We start from the raw sequence: 19,814 nt of genomic DNA on the forward strand, positions 1-19,814 counted from the left end.
CTACTAAATTAAAAATAATACGTTCTCAGATGCAATTCATCGAACCAGACACAGTAATACTGGTGATCCATGATGCTATTCTCAAGGACGAAGGCCTCTACTCAGTGTCGGCGCGCAACGTGGCCGGATCCGTCTCATCCTCCGCCATGCTGCACGTGGAGGAGTGCGAGCACGAGTACTCCTCTAGGTGAGCAAGAGAATGAGAAAGACTATTTCCAGCTCTACCAGGCCCTATCCGATAGTGCCGTAGCAGACAGGAGTAATTTCTATTTCAAGGATAAACGTTTTAGAGGAACGGTTTTCTTTGCGTTCAGGATTTTCTTAGTAATTACAAAGAAAAATAAAAAAGGCAAAATAGATATAACATTCGTACGGTGTTCAGGAAGTAGGGTAATTAGTTATGCAGTTGAAAACTTGAAGAGATTTTTCAGTTAAAAAAAAATATTGAAAATAGAATCACTCACTCAATACAATGTTAGGTACTGGCTATGAATTTTTCATTTATAGAGCAATACAATGCTAAGAAACTAAAGAAATTGCATATGTAATAAATATATCTATAATTATTTTCTACTGCCACATGCATTATATTCTTCACGTAGGGTGGATTTCACATAGAATTGCGATAATGTTATGAACAAGTCACTTTTCTAACGCGCAGAATCCGCGAGCATCCGCCGCGCATCAAGGCGAGCTCCAAGCCCTTCGGCGACTTCTATGACCTCGGGGACGAGCTGGGCCGCGGGGTCCAGGGGGTCGTGTACCACGCTGCTGAGAGACTTACAGGTATAGTAACTACTATACTACGAGTATATTTATACTCGTATAACATTCACTTTGAATGGACAACGTTAGCTCCAATAATATTTCTAGCAGAATTACCAGCGATCGATTTTTCTATCGACTTATGAATTTCTACAATAAATAATTTTTTAACGTATAGTAATCGTGTGCAGTAGAGTATTTAGAATGAAAATTGTTTCATAGCATGTATCCTCAAAAACAGTTTATGTTCGTGAGTTTTTTTATTTTTTTTTTTTATTTATTATTATTAGTACAGAAAATAAAACACTTTTTACAAAATATTTTGCGCTGTGAAACCTTATGAGGTTTGTAACAACGCTCACAGTCGCATAATCGCCGTTTGTTATTCGCAAGAAAGACAAAAGCAGTGCCTACATAAACCGGTTTCTTATCTGGATATTACATACAAATACAGAGTGTTCAATGCTATTTTTAAGCGACGTTCTCAAAAACGAAGAACTGCTGCTTGATAACTACTTGTTTACCTAGAAGAGGATCACTTATTAAGGCACTTAAGGCCGCTTTGTATGCTGTATCTTCTTTCAGTATAAGTTTTGTAAAGTATTTAATCCCGGCATCACAATAAAGCTTTTAAATAAACGATATCCAGGTCGCAACTACGCAGCCAAGATAATGCACGGCCACTCAGAGCTGAAGCCGTTCATGCGCAACGAGTTGGACATCCTGAACCAACTCAACGACCGCCATCTCGTGCGGCTGCACGACGCCTTCGAGCACGAGCACACGCTCGCGCTCGTCACCGAGCTCGCCGCGGGAGGGGAGCTTGTGAGGTGAGGGAAGGGAAAAGACATTCAAATTTTAAACGCGCTCTACTCATGATAGAATTAAATGTAATTTAATAAAATTTAAAAAATACATTTCCTACTATACATTTCCTATACTATTACTATTTAACACATACTAAGAAGTCAGATTGACTCATTAATCGCTGAAGGTATCTAATGGCAAAATATGTGTTGTTATCGCACCAGTAGTTTTGTACATACAAAAAAAAATCTTCATTACAATTTCATGAAGGTTACAGTAACGTCTTAAAGCGGCACTAATTCCAGATTGAGATAATGTTCGCACTTATATATTTGTCCACATTGGCATTATCACTATACAGGGGATAGATAGTACCCACAAATATCCCCTAACCCATAATATAACCCAAAGCGTGGGAGTCGAGCTCGCTTCAGCACGAATTGGGCCAGCTCGCACCGGGGGAGTAACACACCCCCACAGAATACTGCTCTGAAATAATAGTACGCGTGTTTCCTTATCCCTTTCCCCTTAAAAGCGGAAACCGCTATCGCTCTACGAATGTTCATAAGCGGTGGTGATCGCTCACCACCAGGCGAACCACCAGCTAAGTTGCCCGATACGACATAAAAAAGGCTTCGATTCGCACACTCACACTAGCGTGCCCCCAGGGACCGGCTGCTGCGCCAGCCGGGCTACTCAGAGCGCGAGGTGGCGGGCTACGTGCGCCAGCTGCTGCGCGGCCTCAAGCACATGCACGACAACAGCTTCGCGCACTTAGGGCTCACTGTGAGTATCTGCCAGGGCGTTGGGCACAGTCTCCAGGAAACGTTGTCGTTCTAGAACCATAGGACAGTTCTCACAGAGTTCGTTACATTGATATGATTTTAAAAGTGCAACATTAGTTGACTTGTTTAGGATCAGTTCGGAAAGCAGTTTTTTCTCTGTAGAAACTGCTTCTCGAACTAATGGTAAAATATTGTCACTGCACTCTTTTAGGATATCCTACAAAGATCTCTCTCAGGATAATTTATATTACAGTACCATATTTGCATAGTGATCTGACAATTCCAACCCAATTAAGAAATACTATAAACCTCGTCATCATCACTAGATCGGCGAGCTACTCCTCTCGCACGCAGGCTCCGACGAGCTGAAGATCTGCGACTTCGGTCTCTCGCGCCGGATCCATCTCAACCAGCACGCGGCTCTCAACTACGGAATGCCGGAATTCGTCGCGCCGGAAGTGGCGAGTGGCGAGGGCGTGGCCTTCCCGGCGGACATGTGGAGTGTGGGCATCATCACGTATATCCTGCTGAGTGGACGGTCGCCGTTCAGGGGGGCCAATGATATGGAGACCCTGATCAGGGTCAGGGAGGGGAAATGGGAGTGGTGAGTGGTTTAATTATTCGATTGCTTACGTAAGAGTTACGTTTGATTTAAATAAAGGCAAAGAGATTTTCTCATTTTTATTTTTGAAATATTTATATTTCACGGTTTTACATTGAAAAAATCTCTATTTATCAATTAGTGATGAATAATGAACATAAATGCTTAAATGCATTCTATTCTATAGTCAATTGATCATTACAGCACATAATATATTTGAAACAACGGTCAAACTAAGTGCGAATAAAATTGAATTAGTATCCAATTTCCAAGTTAAGCAGTTAATAAAAAATCAGTAGAAAACAAACAATAGGTCATTTTTAAATTTCACCAATTTTTTGTAAATAACCTACATATAATAACATAAGCAACCATCAATTTTCAACCATTTCTCCAGGTACGATGAGGAATGGTGGTCTAGATTCAGCTTAGAATCCCGCGACTTCATCTCCAAACTGCTGATACTGAACTGGCGCGAACGCCTCGACGTGGACTCGGCCCTCGCCCACCCTTGGCTCAGTCTAGCCGATAAGATCTATAAGGACGAGTACATCATATCCACTGATAGACTGAGGGGATATTATAATCTGTACAAGTGAGTTTTTGTGGTATACTAAGTTGACTAGAACTTTGCCAATTTCATTCTTAACATTCTCCCTCATAAATTGGGTCAAAATTCCCTTCGAATTTTCTTCATTATTGTACTGTGTGTAGCGGCATATCATAGCCACTATTGATACGTCGTACTCTGTTCAGTTCTATAGAAAAAATGAAAAAATAATGCACTTTTAGAGAATGGACGAGCAACGCGTCTTGCCGCACGTGGTTCCGCCGCCGGCCTCTGGAGGGCGCATTCACGCACCCCTCCAAGATGGTCTACCCACCTGGAGAGATTTACACTCCCGAAGGTACGCTGTTATGTTCGGGAAAAGCATTTCTTATTCTTTCTCATGGGCCAAGATGTATGTTGGACTTGCAGTCATTCCATTTTTTAATCGGCTCAAAGGACCAAATTTGACAGGACTGCAATTTTTTTTTTTTGCTAAACAGTTTCTATAGTGACCTAAAGATCAAGAAATTAATTCATTCAATGAAGGTTAAATCTGAAAATAGATTTGAAAAGAGCTTTGGCCGGCATAAAAAATGCATAAACTATCGCATGAATTTATAACTCTAAAACATGTTATGTCATAAACAGGCACTCCAGACCGCGACAGCATGCCGCACGACCGCAAACCGTCCCCGTGGGACACGAAGTTCAAGCAGTGGGACCATCCCGACTGGGAGGTCTCCGCCAAGTCTGAGAGCCAGTAAGTTATCATATCATAGTCAGTAAGTGATGTTCAATACAAAAGTATGTTGAGCCACACATTTAATTAAAGCATAAATTCATTAAAAATTTTTTAAGCGATTCCAAGTGTTTCATTTTTCTCAAAGCATACATAGAATATGTTGTGGGTCTGTCTGATGCACTCTACGATTAAAAAATCATAAAGTTAAAATAAAATACAAAAAAATGTAATACTAATCCTTCATATTTTTGAAACAGAAAATGCATTTTGTCTCCTTTACTTATTAGCACTAAACACTCAAACAAACAGAACCAAATTATTGCATCTGTGGGCCAATTTTAATAAACAAAATATTATACTCAATATCTATCCTATTTTTCAGCATATTTATTTAATAGGATATATGATATAGGCATAATTCATTACATAAAACTAATTTAACTTAATAACCTTTTGCTAACCTCGTAGCTACCAGAACGGCCCGGACACGTACCTGCTGCAGCTCCGCGACACGCAGTTCCCGGTGCGCCTGCGCGAGTACATGAAGGTGGCCTGCAACCGCTCGCCCGCCTACAACCTCAGCGTGCACGACGCGTACGACCCCCGGGTACGTATCCGGTTCCAAGGACCAAATGTGATAGTCTTTCGAGCAAGCACTGTTACTTAAAAATATTACATGTTTTAGGAAAATTTGTTTAAGAAACCATTAAGTCAACACATTTGCACCTTTTTTTTCTTTAAGTCTATGATAAAAAAGATTTTTTGAAATAAGTCGTATTAGTCGTAATACAATACGTATTCATCAAATAATAAAATATTGTGTGTTTACTGAGTTTACTGAGTGTTCTAAATTGCTTTTTGGATTGTGGATATGTATTGGTGGACATGTTTAACAGAAAACGTATTGAATACTGTATACATTTTCGTTTAAATTTACTAAAGACATCCATACATTTTGTTTTTGCAGACTCCTATCATCCGTGAGAGACGTCGCTTCACCGACGTCATGGATGAAGAAATTGATGACGAAAGGAAAGAAAGAATCAACCAATACGGTACCGAGAGCTACACCATTCGCCGCCTCAGGCACGAGCTGGGAACCAGGCTCGACAGCTACGCCGAAGCACAAGCATTCATGGAGTCTAAAAAAGATGGCCACTTACCATTCTTCAGAGAGAAACCCCAAGTTCTGCCCATAAGGGAAGGAGAACCCGCCCAACTCTCTTGCTACGCGGTCGGCGATCCCAAACCAGTCATCCAATGGTTCAAAAACGATATGGTCATAGCTGAAGGACAACGCATCAAAATCGTTGAAGACGACCAAGGCAGGTCCACCCTCACATTCGACCCTGCAATGCATCACGACATTGGTTTCTACAAGGTGGTGGCCAGAAACAAAGTCGGTCAAACCGTCGCAAGAACCAGAATCGTGGAAGCCACCATACCCGACGCGCCCGATAGTCCCACGGCCACTGAAGTATCCGACACAGAAGTCCTTCTCAGGTGGAAGCAACCAAAATATGACGGCAATTCGCCCGTAGTGTGCTATAGTCTTCAGTACAAGGAAGGAGACAGCGTGGAATGGAAAACAGTAGCAGAAAACATTGACCACGAATTCTTTGTTATCAAAGACCTTGCGCCAAATACGAGTTACCAATTTAGGCTCTCCTCTCGCAACAGAATCGGTTGGAGCGACAAAGGAATCCCGACCAACTTGATAAAGACCAAAGAATCTGGCGCCCAGAAGGTCCAGGTCACAAAAGCCATGAAACACCTACAGCAAATAACTGAATCGGGGCAAGAAATCGTGCTAGATGAAGATAAACCTAAATTAGATTATGGAACCGAAGAGAACCCTCCAGAGTGGGGCACAACTGAAGCCTTCACGGAGAGATACAGCTTCGTATCGGAACTGTGGCGAGGAAAGTTCTCGATAGTCGTCAAGGGAATAGACAAGAAGGATGACAGCGTGGTCGTCGCGAAGATTCTGGAATGTAGACCGGAAACGGAAGTACAAGTGCAGAGGGAGTTCGAATGTCTGCGTCGCTTGCGACACGAGAGGATATCCAACCTATTGGCAGCTTACCAGACCCCTGGCACGCCAGTAGCTGCGTTGATACTAGAAAAGTTACAAGGCGCCGATATATTAACCTACTTGTCGAGTCGTCACGACTACACGGAGCAAATGGTTGCGACGATAATCACTCAGATTTTGGACGGGCTACAGTACTTGCACTGGCGAGGCTACTGCCACCTGGACTTGCAGCCCGACAACGTGGTGATGGCTTCCGTGAGGTCGATACAAGTGAAGCTCGTGGACTTTGGCTCGGCACACAAAGTGACCAAACTCGGTACCAGCGTGCCGCAAGTCGGTGATTTGGAATATAAAGGTTAGTATATTGAATGTGGTTAAATTAGTAATATTAATTATTATTTGCAGCTCCAGTAAAATTATTGTATGAAAATTTCATAACTATAGACCTATTTACAATTCAGTTTAGTATTCGATTTAGATTAGTATTTTTAGTTGTTATCGTGAATGAACACGTATAGAACAATAAATTTAATGTCAAAGAACGTCCATCTAACAAGGTCTTACAGAAATGATTTGTTTTATCATAAGCTCATAATTCATATAGTTTTTTTTTAATCGCACAATAACACGAATAGAACGTGTCTAGTCTAGGTATCATAAATTGATTATGAAAAGTATAGATCCTTCGTGCCAGAATTACAAGATCTTTAAGAGATAATGATCATAAATTTATTTTCCATTGCAGCTCCAGAAATAATAAACGACGAGCCAGCGTACCCTCAAACGGACATATGGTCGGTGGGAGTACTCGCATACATCCTGCTGTCAGGGACTTCGCCCTTCCGGGGCTCCGATGACGCGGAGACAAAACAGAACATATCCTTTGTTAGATACCGCTTTGAACATCTTTATAAAGAGCTCACTCAGGTAAGTAATTGAATTGAATAAACAAAGAAAGTAGCGAAAACTTCTAAAAAAGGTATTAGTACTTATTATGGGCAAAGGAATTTTATTAAAATGAGTTCTCAATTTACCTATCAAAGTATCTTACCTATATCTCAACTCTCAATAAAAGTGTTTGCAATTTTTTGTAAAAGAAGTCGATTTCTGATAGAGAGAAAATATTTTTCTTTACAAGTACCTCTAACGAAATATCAAATATCTCAAGAGGTTACATCTACAAAATGTAGCCCTAAAACTCTATGTTCACAGGATAATCGATACGAATAGATAGCCCTACTAGTTGAAAACTGAATAAAACAAAAAATCAAAAAGTTAATGGACGCCATTTTCTATAACAACTGGTAACATGAATATAAACTTGGCAGGAGGCGACACGTTTCCTCATGTTCGTGTTCAAGAAGGTGCCTCTGAAGCGGCCGACCGCGGAGGAGTGCTACGAGCACCGCTGGCTGCACCACACCGACTTCATGCAGAGGAAGCGGGAGCGGGCCGTGTTCCTGGGCAACAGGCTCAAGGTCACCTGTTTATTTATTTTATGTAACATCTTCATTGTACCATCACATATATAACAAAAAAAAAAAACAAAAAAATAAGACACAAATGGTACAGAAGTCGTCGTCTTATCGCCTGCGGCGATCTCTACCAGTCAGCCTTTGGGTAAAATACATGAACTCGAATGTAGGAGGACAGTTCTTCAAATGCCCCCATTTGTGTAATTAATCGAAACTAATTAAACTTTTCATAAGTTTAATAAGTTTCTAGTAATAGAAATAATTGTTTACCTTTTTAATGTATTGTATTAAAAGGTAAATATAGAACGTCACAATTTAACGTTGCCTTAATTGATTCAGCTCAGTAAACACCAATTTTCAACAAAATTAAAATTAGCGAAAATATATATCGAGGGCTCGAATTTTGGAAAAGAGAAAAATCTTCGTATCGACTAGTATAGTATTATGTTATTTAGGGAACTGAAATAAATTGGTTAGTTCACAATTTTTGTTTGTTTGTATAGGAGTTCTCGGAAGCGTACCACGAGCGCAAGTCCCGCGAAGCGTCGGAAGCCGACACAGTGACGGCCGCCTTCGGCAGCGTCGCGCCGCGTCACCTAACGCGCTCCAACAGCATACAAGACGAACTGCAAACTAACTTTTCAGCGCAATAACAATAGCCCGAATTATATAAAAAATGATCTTTCACTTAAAAATGTTTATTTCAGTTTTTTATCGTTTCGATAATTTCTGGAAATCTTTTTGTAAGTAAAATTTTATTGAACTATTTGTTACACTTATTGTGTGTTATACAAAAAGAACGCACCCTTAATGGCTGTCAATGTCAAATTGCATCAACTTTTTCTTTGGCATCGTTATGAATTCAAATTATTTTTAATGACCATCGACATTTTTCATGTTTTTAATTTATTATTCATTTTTCATGTAATAAGACTTAACGTAGTTCTTTGTAAATACACTAACTATAATACGGACATCTTTGAACTTGTTTAAAAATATACAATTTTACATTGTTGGATTTTTTTTATTATTTTACAATTGAATTGACTGAAAACTTACGCACCACGTAACCGCGACACTCGATATCTAGTCAAGATAATTTTGTTACGAAACAATTAATTGTTAAGTATTTATTGTATACTTTTTCTATTTATACAAGTTAAACTTCAGTATTATTGAAGTTAATAAAGTATTAATCTTTATATTGTAGTATTATTTCTAACTATTTTCAACCTTTTATCAAATCCATTTCATGACACTGATGCTTAAGGTCCCTAATTTATGAGATATCGCCCTAATCATTGTCAATTGGCAACAGTAATAAAATATACATATGATAATATGTTAGCACCAGCTAATGCAATGGAAAAAACATGAAATAGATAGTAAAGTACGAAAACCTGTTTTATATCTGCACTGTAAGCACAGATAAGTTAATAGTGACAAGTAAAGTACGAAAACCTGTTTTATATCTGCACTGTAAGCACAGATAAGTTAATAGTGACAGCAGCACCGGAGGAGTGGCGGCTCTAGGCGCGAGGTCCAAATAGCCAAAACGCATTCGATAAAAGATAACACCTACCTAAGTAATTTTATTGAACGAAATGCATTTGGTGTATTGCTCGTCTTGATCGTAAAAAGCTGAAATCATTATATTGAAATAATACAGCATATAGGGCATAAAAGTTAAAAATAATGGTGAATGTATTTATTAAATTTCAACGATATAAATGTCGATAGAGGCATCAAGGCAGGAAGGCAACGTTAGAACATACGGCTCTACCCTCAATCCACCTCGTATTGGAGGTAATTATTACTTACATTAAATGCTGTGGACATTGCAATAAATGCAAGCCAAATCATTAATTTTTCAACTTCTGCCGGTTTACACGTTTATTAGCTTCACCGTATAATATAAAGTATGCTGTGTTGTATGGTTCCGACTCCTATGGGCTATTTATTTATTGACGTCCCCGATCCATCGCCCGGCGCCCTAACTTAAGAACATCCTACAAAGATTATATTATTAAAATCTATTAAAAATCTTTTAAGCCTTCAATAAATAATCGCATGACACAATATAAACTTAATTAATATATATTATATTAAATTGGCCTTGTAGCGATTGTTTCCATTATTTTTCCAGCTATATCCAAAAAAATATATAAATTGCCTCTATTCATATCCCATAAGACTTAACTCTCTATAGAATACATCTGTTGTTTATAACATAGTGTGCTAGATACTATTTATGGTTAGAAACTTGTATCCATCGGAATTGAATTCGCTATTAAATTACTAATACATACTTACTTATATATAAGCATAGGATACACCAAGGCTTATCTTCACATTTTTATTTTAGCTTTTACAAATATTACATCTATTGACTTATTGCTCTCACAAACATATTTGATAAGATATATTCCATATTTAGATTTGACAATACATTATACAAGTTGATATTAATATACAAGTATAGTTATTTCATTTTAATGTAATATCCTTAAGATAAAACATTAATTCCAATTGCATCACAACTATTCTGCTATTGACATAATTAAAAAAAATTTAACTTTTAATTAATATAAAATATCGATTTAATGCATAATACAAAAAAATGTTTTGGCATTTAATAGGTGACTATGCAAATTTATAGAAATATTGAGACCCATGGAGACCACATATTCAATCTTCCTTAAAAAACCCTAAAGTTCGTTCGACGTTCACAAGAATATTTATGACTCTTTCACATAGAACCAAACAATTTGGACAAATATATGGCCAAACAAACAATAATTTCATGTTAAAAACATCTGTATGGAAGTTTGGAAGCAATTATAAAAATAAAACCTAGTATTTACAAGTGCTTAATAGGATTTTTTATCGAGTTTAAACTATATCACGTTGAGAGTATTGGTTCCAGCCCGCTACGAGTGGTTGCAACAGCTGAGACAGGCCATGTCTCATCTCTTGCCCTTTGAAACGGAAATATACTCCTGGACTTTGGCTTGAAACTCCACTTTGTTCTTTTTGTACATCTCTGCTGCTTCTATGTTGAGCGGGTCCTCGAAGTTTAAGAGATCCTGTAATTAACATAGTACCAGGTGTTAGAATTTAACATATTGCCCATTTTGGGATTATAGTGGAGGATTCCAAGAGGGAATTTGCTTATTTCCTGTGTACCTCTTACGTATGGGGACCCTATGGAAATTTAAAATATATCTGAATCAGACATACTCGTCGAGTAATTTTTTACCCATTCTTCATCTAAGGCACGACGTCACCAATGACATCCATGCAAAAATTTCAAAATCTATCGCCCTTGATAATTTCCATGGTTTGACATGATATGTCTGACTGTTTTGTTTACAAATCAAATCAGAAATGTTTCAAAAGTGAAAACAGTATGAGACCCTATTTTCTTGCTCTTGTCTAATATGCTTATTTATTTTTGTTATACAATTATGCATTCTGCAATGCTCAAGTCAATCCACATTTAGCATCATGGCCAGAAGGCCATGTAAGCTATTATGTATTGTATTATTGTAGGCCAGTAGAGAAATACTATATATTAAGTGTAACATTGTTTGTCCGCGATGGACTCCTAAACTACTCAAATGATTTCAATCAAATTTGCACACTGTGGGCAATTAGTCTTTTGATTTATTGTAGACTATTAGTCCGCCCCAGCTTCGCCCATGGTACATATATAGCCTATAGCCTTCCTCAATAAATGGGCTATCTAACACTGAAAGAATTGTTAAAATCGGACCAGTACTTCCTGAGATTAGTGCCTTCAAACAAACAAACTCTTCAGCTTTATAATATTAGTATATATTACTGTACCACTTATAGTCTGTTTTCAAACGGATGAGGTTAGTTGGGAAGAGAAGCATTATCCACTTCTGACAACATAATTTTCAGTTTGAAAGTTGTATTGTTTTCAAGATATGTTGTTCAAGACTTGTAAGGTTGCATATTCATATAATTGTGAGGTACTAGGGTAAGTTTACACCAGAATATTATAGAGTTCTTATAGTCCAAGAGATTGCAATTTTGTGTTTCCACCCCACTACAATATCAATATCAATGCAGGCAACAACTATTTATAAGTGTAGTAAAATTAAGAGCCTTGTCTACTTACAGTAAATAGTGAATTTAAGCCCCACACAACATCTTTAAGTCTTCTAGTAGGCGCCCAGCCATGTTCATCTATGGAGGTTTGACGAAGCAATGATAGACAAATATCTCCATCCACATTGATGTTTGGATGCCATAATCTTGTTAGACACTTAACTTTGGGTGGCTGGAAATATAGAGAAATTAAATACACATAATGTATATCTTATGGCTGACTTAATAAATTCATAGTGACTACAATACAAGTGGTTGATAGTGAAAAATAAATTTATTCCCAGAAATTCAATATTTTCCTCAATCAATTTTACATACAATCTATTGAATATAACATGAGTTATATTTTTTTTAATAAATATTGTTTCGTAGAATTAGACAGTGATCCAATAAAACCTTGAATGTGTATTATTAAATGTAAAACCATTTGAATTCAATATTTACCGCCATATTATATTCTTCCGTTACAAATACGCTAAACTTAAACTTCCCACTTTCCCAATAGCCCTCGTCAGGTGCGACCGTTAAAATGAATTCACTTAGCACATTAGGGTCCTCAAAATGCACAGAACAGGTCACCGGAAGGTTTTCAGTCATCTCCTGCACTTCTTTCACCAATAATTTGTCCCTGACTGATATTCGTTTCCCAGATTCTAGGTTCATGCCGTTGGTAGTCTCCGTACTTTGCTTTTTTATTTTCTTATTGAGCGTTATCATTTTGTATGGAATTAAAATTTGTAGCGAGACACTTGTAATTAATAATACATCTGTATAAATTCGATTATTCTCTAGATTCTAGATCTAGCAAGGTCTTGCAGCTGCACCAATATTGCTATTTGCTAGATGCGAAATTTCAATTTGTCAAAGTTAATGTCAAAATGAAAATTGAGAAAATGTCATTCACGTTTCTGTATATGCATTATTTTTTATTTGTTATTTTTATAGCCGAGATGGAAATAAAAAATTGTAGTGCAATATGATACACTAAAACTCATCTATCGCTCATACAATTTTAAATAGGCTGACGCCTCCTTGGTACAGTAAGCCTTGAAACGCGTGAGCGTAGAACCGAGGGGTCCTGGGTTCGATTCCCGGTGGGGACAATAAAAAAAATGTCTCGGTCTGGCAGGAGACAGAGGGCTGATCACCTACTTGTCCATAAAGAAAATCGATCAGTGAAACAGATGTATATCATCTGCCCCATACCCCAGTAGGGGACACGGGACTTCACAAGATACATATATGATAGATGTATCTTATTACTTATTTATTAATAAGATATATATATAAGTAAGTGTACGTACTTATATGTATCTTATTAATAAATAATTTAAAGCCTTTGTACACCATAAATATTTTAGACATTATTGTATGGCAATAAAGAATAAATGTCATTTGAGATAAACATTAAAATTTGTCACTCATCAAACTTTAATCGTGATCTGTATTTTGTAAATTAAAAAGCTTTATATCTTATAATATATTGTTGACTATATTCTTGTTTATGATTTATTTAATTAAAACAAGCACTCACTTGCTTTGAAATTTCAGCAGAACATAATTGATGTAAATATGGCAGACGTGTCCTGGCCATGGCAGTATAGCTTTCCTCCTTTTTTTACGTAAGTAAATATTATCTCAAGTTTATTTTCAGAAGCTGTTTAACACGATGTCTTTAACGAGCAACCAGTGGAAATACATTAATGAAGGAAACGTTCACATTGTTCTTGAAATCATTAACACATCGAATGTATATCGTCTCATAAAAGATGATTATCTCACGAATTCTGCATTTGTGTATCAAAGTGTAGAATATGTAAACTGTGTCATGATACCCTTGATACACGGCAATGCAGCGTATGAACACGAAATAGTACCATTATCCAAAAATGAAACAGAAGAGCTTATTCTGAAGCTTGCTGATATGAGACCGAAAAATAGACAGCACAAAACTTTTATTTGCCAATTTGCTATTAAAGCACCAAACTTAACTAAACTAAATCCAACAATTGATAATTATTGTATAGAAATAAAACCCAAGGAAGGTTTTCTTGCAAAAAGTTTTCAAAAATACTCCAAATGCTATTACTGTCTCAAACAATTTTTAAAATTCAGCAAGAAAGAAATTGATAAGGTCAGCGATTACTGTCCTTTAGACTTTTATTCTGGAAATCTGAGCAGAATGAAATTTGCCCTGCTAAACTTGATTAACAACCCTCAAAACAATTTTAAAATGTTCAAAAATGGAAATATCATTTTCAATGAGCATTCTAATAAGGAACAGTTTGATGATATCATAGAATCTATGATATTCAAAGATACTGATGACTTTCTTAACTTTCTAATACAACTTTTACTCAGTGATGGTAAATCAGACATTAATTTGAATTACAATGCATATACACCTTTCACATTAAATTCTAATTGCATTGAAAGCAATGATTTGCCCTCAAATTCTTTATTACACCACCTGTTATCTCTACAGAAACTCTCAGAAGATTTAGATATTAACTATTCAAGTGACAATGGTTATTGTTATGTATCTAAAATATTAGATAGATTGAAAACTGAAGGTTTAAATTTGAAGAATGAAAGTGATAAAAATAAGTTTCTGGATACAGCGGAAAGTATACAATTAGCTCTAATATCAGCTGTAGCTAAAGACTGCTCAATTATGATAGCATTTACTGAACAGTGCTGTGATGGACACCCATGTGTTACGTTCCAAGGAAAGCAGATGTCCTACAGATTGGCCATGACTGATTTGGAACCTAAATCAGTTAAAACTCTTGTGAAGAGAATTAATACTGAAAAGCAATTAGTGGAATTATATGAAAATGTAAAGAAGAACATCATTAGTTAAGATTTTTAAAAATCATGTTATGAAATGAGCATGGATTAGCTATAAGAAAAATAAAGGCCACAAATTCTTTAACACATTAGAATAATAGGTAAAAAATTGTTATTTAACAACTGCAGTCTTTTCCACTAGTCAAAATATAAACATACAAACAGAATAGTTAATACAATTTTTAATATTGACACAATTAATTCCTTTAATAATAGAATATTGCTCAGTACCAATATTAGTTTTTTTAAACTTTTATTTCTGGTGTACCTATTACTTAAGTATCATGCAACATTAATCAATATAAATTAAAAAATAAATGTATTTACCATTGTTAATAATGAATCCATACTATTTCAGAATCCAACCACACTCTGAAACTCGGCAAAAGCAGCTAGCTGCTTGGGAGGAGCTCATTGCTCAGTATTTGAAGGCCACAAAGCAGTCGATAATAGATATAAGAGAGGCCCCAAACACACCACTATTCAACAATGCTGCGATTAACAGGCGACTATCACAAGATGCTATATTGACAATATTAGAAGATATGGCAAGGTGTGGTAAGGCAGCGCCCATAGATAAAACCAAAAATGTATGGGAGGTGTACTGGCATTCGTTGGACGAGTGGGGCAATATGATATATAACTGGGTCAGCGCAAATGGCTTGAACAATTCTGTGTGTACCCTATTTGAGCTCAGGGAGGGTGAAAATACTGAAGGAGAAGGTTGGTACTTGGTAACAATTATCTTGAGAAATTTTTAAAGTATAGAAAAAGTAATCACTAGGCGGGGAGCGAACCCTTGTCTTATTCCCAAACAAAAAAGGAGCGTATATTCCACACTTTTAAGCTCTGGCTTGTGTATATGTATCATATCAGTTGGTAGTTTCAAGAGATTTTTCTTTCTTCTATTTCAAATTTATTTGCATAAATTTGTATACTAACTTTTGAACTATGTAAAAACTCATCATTTTAATAATTTCAGAGTTCCATGGACTGGATATAAATATTTTAATAAAGGCTCTAAAGACTCTCGAAGTAAAAGGCAAATGCGAATTAATTGAATTTGAAGACAACCAGGGTGTGAAGTTCTTCTGAATCTGATGTGATACTCAGTCATTATGTTGCATTTTTGTTAAGTTGTACACATTTATATTCTTATTATATTGTCCATATTTATGATTAGGAAGTTTTATTTGCAACCGACTTCGAAAAAGGAGAAGAATTCAACTGTATTCTTTTGGTTTTATTACCTCAGATGTTTTGACTTGGTTAACCGAATTTTTTTATTTAAATTTAATATTTCACTATAATGTTACCTTATAAGAATAATAAAATAAAAAACAAATGTCCAATAGGCACCTACCATGTAGATACCATAGACTATATATACTACATATATTGTAGGTATACTATATGTACACAAATACTATATAGTACATAGTATTTGTGTATTATCTATGACACAATAAACATTATGTAGATAAAAATTCTAAAACAGTATTTTTGTTCAGCAACATGTTCCAAATCAACTACGAGTAATAAATTAACAGTAAGGAAAAGCAGGAAAAGGGAAGCGTACACAAATAATACACAAACGTCTGAACAATTTTTTTATTATAATTGTAAAATTGTACATCTCAAAACCGTTTACTTACAACTACCTACAAAATGTACGATACCAACATGAAAATGTATAAAAGAGCTTACCTACAGTCCTATATTGTACGTGGAATGTATAATTTACCATATAAATAGGAATACGACATATTATTGTGATAATATGGTCTCTATAGTCTATTGTTAAGTCCCACAAAGAACTGTATTGTCCAAACTATTCTACCTGAAGCCTGGTGCTAATTATTAACACAAAATACTTACATGAGGTTGGCAAATGTATTTGGTGTTTTATACCAGGCCGCAGAATTAATCAGAAGCAAATAAACAAGTGATAAGTCACTATTAAAATATTTTTTAGTTGATACATCTTTCATTGTGACTTAAGATGTAAGTGTGTTTGATAAATCGGTCTGTGTGGTGAGCATATATTATTTTATATGGTAACATTATTTTTAATTTAGAAAGTACCAAAAGGACATGTTTATGTAGCCAACTTAAAAAAAATGAATTATTGTCTATGATTACATAAGCAAAAGCAAACGTAACAGACTATTTAATATGGATAATTGCAAAACAATAGTCTCTATAATACAAATATTTTATTTAAAAATATTTTTCACAGGAAGGATTCAATTTCCTTTTGGTCACTCGACAAAGGAGACAAAATCGTGTGTTTATTCTAAAAAATACAAAATGTTTTACAGTGAGTGTTTTAGGTACTTATTGACCATAGATTAGATACACATATTAAAATAAGATATGTGATGTTACATTTTTGTTGCATTGTGTTACTAAGTAGGGTTTTAAAACTAACTACAACGACTATGTAAAGAATCAGTCTTCAACCAAAATACACTTATACTTTACTAGCAACAATTATTATTACATAGAATCAACAAATAAATATATTAAAAAGTAAAATAAAAATAAAATTTTGAGACATTTTCATATCATTATATTACAATATGTACTTTATATGCATTTCAATTATTTACATTTATCACCTAAAATTAACATAAAAAGCATTGACAGTGATTCTTATTAATGTATTATTTATTAATACGGTTTCTTATTTATCAAATCAATTCTAACACCATGTATATTAATACTGCATTAAAATTGGTCACGCTGTATAAACTCGTAACTCGTAAAAACCTACTTATTTCTAGACTGACTTACAAAATTGCACTAACCATAACATTCACTACCGTTGGCAGTGGCGATAAACATTTTGGTCTCATAATTGTTTAAAACCGGTAAATTCCAGAAGTTTTTACCAACTTTATATTGTTCTACTCTTTCTGTTCATAAACTTTTTAATGGATCCTCATTTAGTTCGAAAAATAATTTCAAATGATTCATTTAGGGGGGTCACTTTGTCTATGATGATCATGGTATCAAATTTATTGTAACTGACTGCATCATGATAAAAATCATTCACAGTATTTGGGTAAAATAAGTAATTAAATGTATATATCTATACCTGAACTAAATCATTATTTACTTTATTCATATTAAGGTATTTCTACCGGATTAGCTCACACTTCTTTGTTATTTCTTGTCAGTTCAAAGGAATCATAATTTCTTCGATCACAAACGTCTCTTACATCCAGTCAAAACAACAATAATATAGATTCTAGGATTTCAAGGACAATAGTTTCATCTCGTCCAAAACTTTATAAATGGTCACTACACTCGAGCGCCGCGTTGCAATAGCCATTGGTGCGGTCATTGGAGATGGTACTCACCGTGGCCACGGTGGGGACAGTGCCGTTGCTCTTCTCGCTCTGGGCCAAGTCGAGCGGCGGCTGGGCCTTGGGGCCCGGGTGGTAGCACCACCACGCCAGGAAGAAGAATATCACGGTGCAGAGCTTGCCGATCGCGGCGAGCGCTAGCATGTACCTGGGTTGAAATTGTGAAGGTTGTGAATATATGGGAAAGAACAAGGAATAATAAAGAAACAAATTTGTAAATATTATGTTATTCGTTTTTGATTACAATTTAGGATGGTATGAATTTGAAGCCTTCAGATCTGTTTAATTATTATAGCTGTGTAATTCTTAACTATTTTGTTTATAAAATAGTTAAGAAATACACAATGATTTCATTTCAGTCTAGGTAGGTTGGTAGATAAGTAGGTTACCTGCTCATGTTTTTGTTGTCATAGAGCAGGCAGGAGGTGGTGCGGTCACAGGCCGCGCCCCACACGGAGCAGGACAGGTCGATGAGGAAGCCGAACAGCAGCGGCGCGGGGATGGTGCCGAGCAGACGCACCAGGATCCACTGGATGCCCAGCGCGAACGAGCGCTGGTCTTCTCGGACACATCTGGGGTAATATGTGTTTATTAATGAGCTACATATTATGTTATGGTGGTCTGCGGTGGTTTAGAGATGCATTTTGAGCAAAATCTTTGAATGTAGGAACATGCATGTAAATATGGTATATTTGGACATAATATGATTATGATGATATGATTTATTCGGACCTTGTTGAAGCCATTGCGCACATGGGTAATGTAAAGTGTAATGAAACTGAACCATTGAACCAAATGAACAAACAGAAAATTTTTATGATGTTTTCATAACTACCAAGCGGCACATGGCCAGCGTGGTGCATCAAATTAGGCTGGTAATAATTATTGGTCATAATGCTTATTGGTTAACAACGATAGTGAAAAGAATACGGCGGGATTTCTTCTTTTATTCTATCAAAATTTCTTATTTATAAAGTATTTCAATGCTATAAACTTAAAATAAAAAATACTTCTAGTCAATGCATATACGAAATAAGGTATTTTTTCGTATTTAGTAAAATACGAAAAAATACCTTAATACATATCATGTAACTGTAGCAAAGAGTTGTTTCATATAATCATAAAATTGAATTTGCCCATGTTACGCACCTCAACGTTGCGGATAGAGCCGGCATCGTAGCAAGAAATGTAAAGAACATAATGCAGAACGTAAGGCACACGAACAGCCATAGATATGGACATTTGGACTGACACGTGCTGTTGATGGCTTCGTACATTATCGGTTCCCCACCATCTAGAAAATAATATCTGTTTATATTAATGTTATAAAAATCATTTGAATCTGAATGAATAAGGTAAGCTCGCTCTGATTATGTGACCTCATGATTTTGTCTATTGTTTTATCAAGTAGTGATAGATCCTAGGCGTTTTTATAAAACGACTCATTGCAATTATTAAATTTATATCATAATAAAATTCACACAATCTATCAAAAGTTCTATATGTTATCAATAATAACTCATAAATTAGTAAATAAGAATTTGGCCTTAATTGGAAGATGTGAGAGTGTAATTTTGTATATTAGAATTTTTGATTCTATACATACTAAAATAAACACAGTGCAGGTGGATTGTATCTGGGCAGAATGGTATAGCACAAACGTTAGAACCAATTTCAACCACGGTACAGCAAACCT

General features: G+C 35.9%; 4 protein-coding genes across 15 annotated transcripts in view; 2 read left to right on the top strand and 2 right to left on the bottom strand.

Moving 5' to 3' along the window:
* LOC119829601 (obscurin) overlaps nucleotides 1–8,962 on the top strand; it is a 102,117-nt gene extending 93,155 nt beyond the window's left edge. For all 9 annotated transcript variants that reach the window (XM_038352198.1, XM_038352196.1, XM_038352197.1 and 6 more), the window contains 13 exons: nucleotides 30–187; nucleotides 662–786; nucleotides 1,415–1,595; nucleotides 2,241–2,358; nucleotides 2,684–2,961; nucleotides 3,356–3,553; nucleotides 3,751–3,866; nucleotides 4,157–4,268; nucleotides 4,719–4,857; nucleotides 5,218–6,640; nucleotides 7,031–7,212; nucleotides 7,614–7,763; nucleotides 8,264–8,962. In XM_038352198.1, coding sequence (XP_038208126.1) covers nucleotides 30–187; nucleotides 662–786; nucleotides 1,415–1,595; nucleotides 2,241–2,358; nucleotides 2,684–2,961; nucleotides 3,356–3,553; nucleotides 3,751–3,866; nucleotides 4,157–4,268; nucleotides 4,719–4,857; nucleotides 5,218–6,640; nucleotides 7,031–7,212; nucleotides 7,614–7,763; nucleotides 8,264–8,413 — 3,330 coding nt within the window. In that variant the 3' untranslated portion in view covers nucleotides 8,414–8,962. The remainder of the gene's footprint in view (nucleotides 1–29; nucleotides 188–661; nucleotides 787–1,414; nucleotides 1,596–2,240; nucleotides 2,359–2,683; nucleotides 2,962–3,355; nucleotides 3,554–3,750; nucleotides 3,867–4,156; nucleotides 4,269–4,718; nucleotides 4,858–5,217; nucleotides 6,641–7,030; nucleotides 7,213–7,613; nucleotides 7,764–8,263) is intronic.
* Nucleotides 8,963–10,124: 1,162 nt separating this feature from the next.
* LOC119829602 (NEDD8-conjugating enzyme UBE2F-like) lies at nucleotides 10,125–12,754 on the bottom strand. Its single transcript, XM_038352199.1, has 3 exons — nucleotides 12,342–12,754; nucleotides 11,908–12,069; nucleotides 10,125–10,846 (listed from the first exon to the last, which is right to left on the bottom strand). The coding sequence occupies exons 1-3, from the start codon at nucleotides 12,612–12,614 to the stop codon at nucleotides 10,727–10,729; spliced, it is 555 nt and encodes a 184-aa protein (XP_038208127.1). The 5' UTR covers nucleotides 12,615–12,754; the 3' UTR covers nucleotides 10,125–10,726.
* Nucleotides 12,755–13,277: 523 nt separating this feature from the next.
* On the top strand, nucleotides 13,278–15,926 carry LOC119829644 (vacuolar protein-sorting-associated protein 25). 2 transcript variants are annotated; one of them, XM_038352260.1, is made up of 3 exons: nucleotides 13,278–13,519; nucleotides 15,106–15,470; nucleotides 15,730–15,926. In XM_038352260.1, exons 1-3 carry the CDS (start codon nucleotides 13,470–13,472, stop codon nucleotides 15,840–15,842), a joined length of 528 nt encoding a protein of 175 aa, XP_038208188.1. In that variant the 5' UTR covers nucleotides 13,278–13,469; the 3' UTR covers nucleotides 15,843–15,926. The 2 variants fall into 2 exon arrangements, 1 of the variants encoding a protein (XP_038208188.1); XR_005287814.1 differs by lacking the exons at nucleotides 13,278–13,519; nucleotides 15,730–15,926 and adding an exon at nucleotides 13,529–14,848 and having other exon boundaries at nucleotides 15,106–15,247.
* Nucleotides 15,927–17,619: 1,693 nt separating this feature from the next.
* The window catches only part of LOC119829434 (solute carrier organic anion transporter family member 4A1), a 46,430-nt gene continuing 44,235 nt past the window's right edge, over nucleotides 17,620–19,814 (bottom strand). For 2 of the 3 annotated variants that reach the window (XM_038351922.1, XM_038351924.1), the window contains 3 exons: nucleotides 19,268–19,412; nucleotides 18,508–18,690; nucleotides 17,620–18,266 (listed from right to left, as the gene is read on the bottom strand). In XM_038351922.1, coding sequence (XP_038207850.1) covers nucleotides 18,041–18,266; nucleotides 18,508–18,690; nucleotides 19,268–19,412 — 554 coding nt within the window. In that variant the 3' untranslated portion in view covers nucleotides 17,620–18,040. The remainder of the gene's footprint in view (nucleotides 18,267–18,507; nucleotides 18,691–19,267; nucleotides 19,413–19,814) is intronic. The other variant, XM_038351923.1, reaches the window with a different exon arrangement.

Source organism: Zerene cesonia, chromosome 10 (genome assembly GCF_012273895.1).
Source record: "Zerene cesonia ecotype Mississippi chromosome 10, Zerene_cesonia_1.1, whole genome shotgun sequence".
Classification (NCBI taxonomy): domain Eukaryota; kingdom Metazoa; phylum Arthropoda; class Insecta; order Lepidoptera; family Pieridae; genus Zerene; species Zerene cesonia.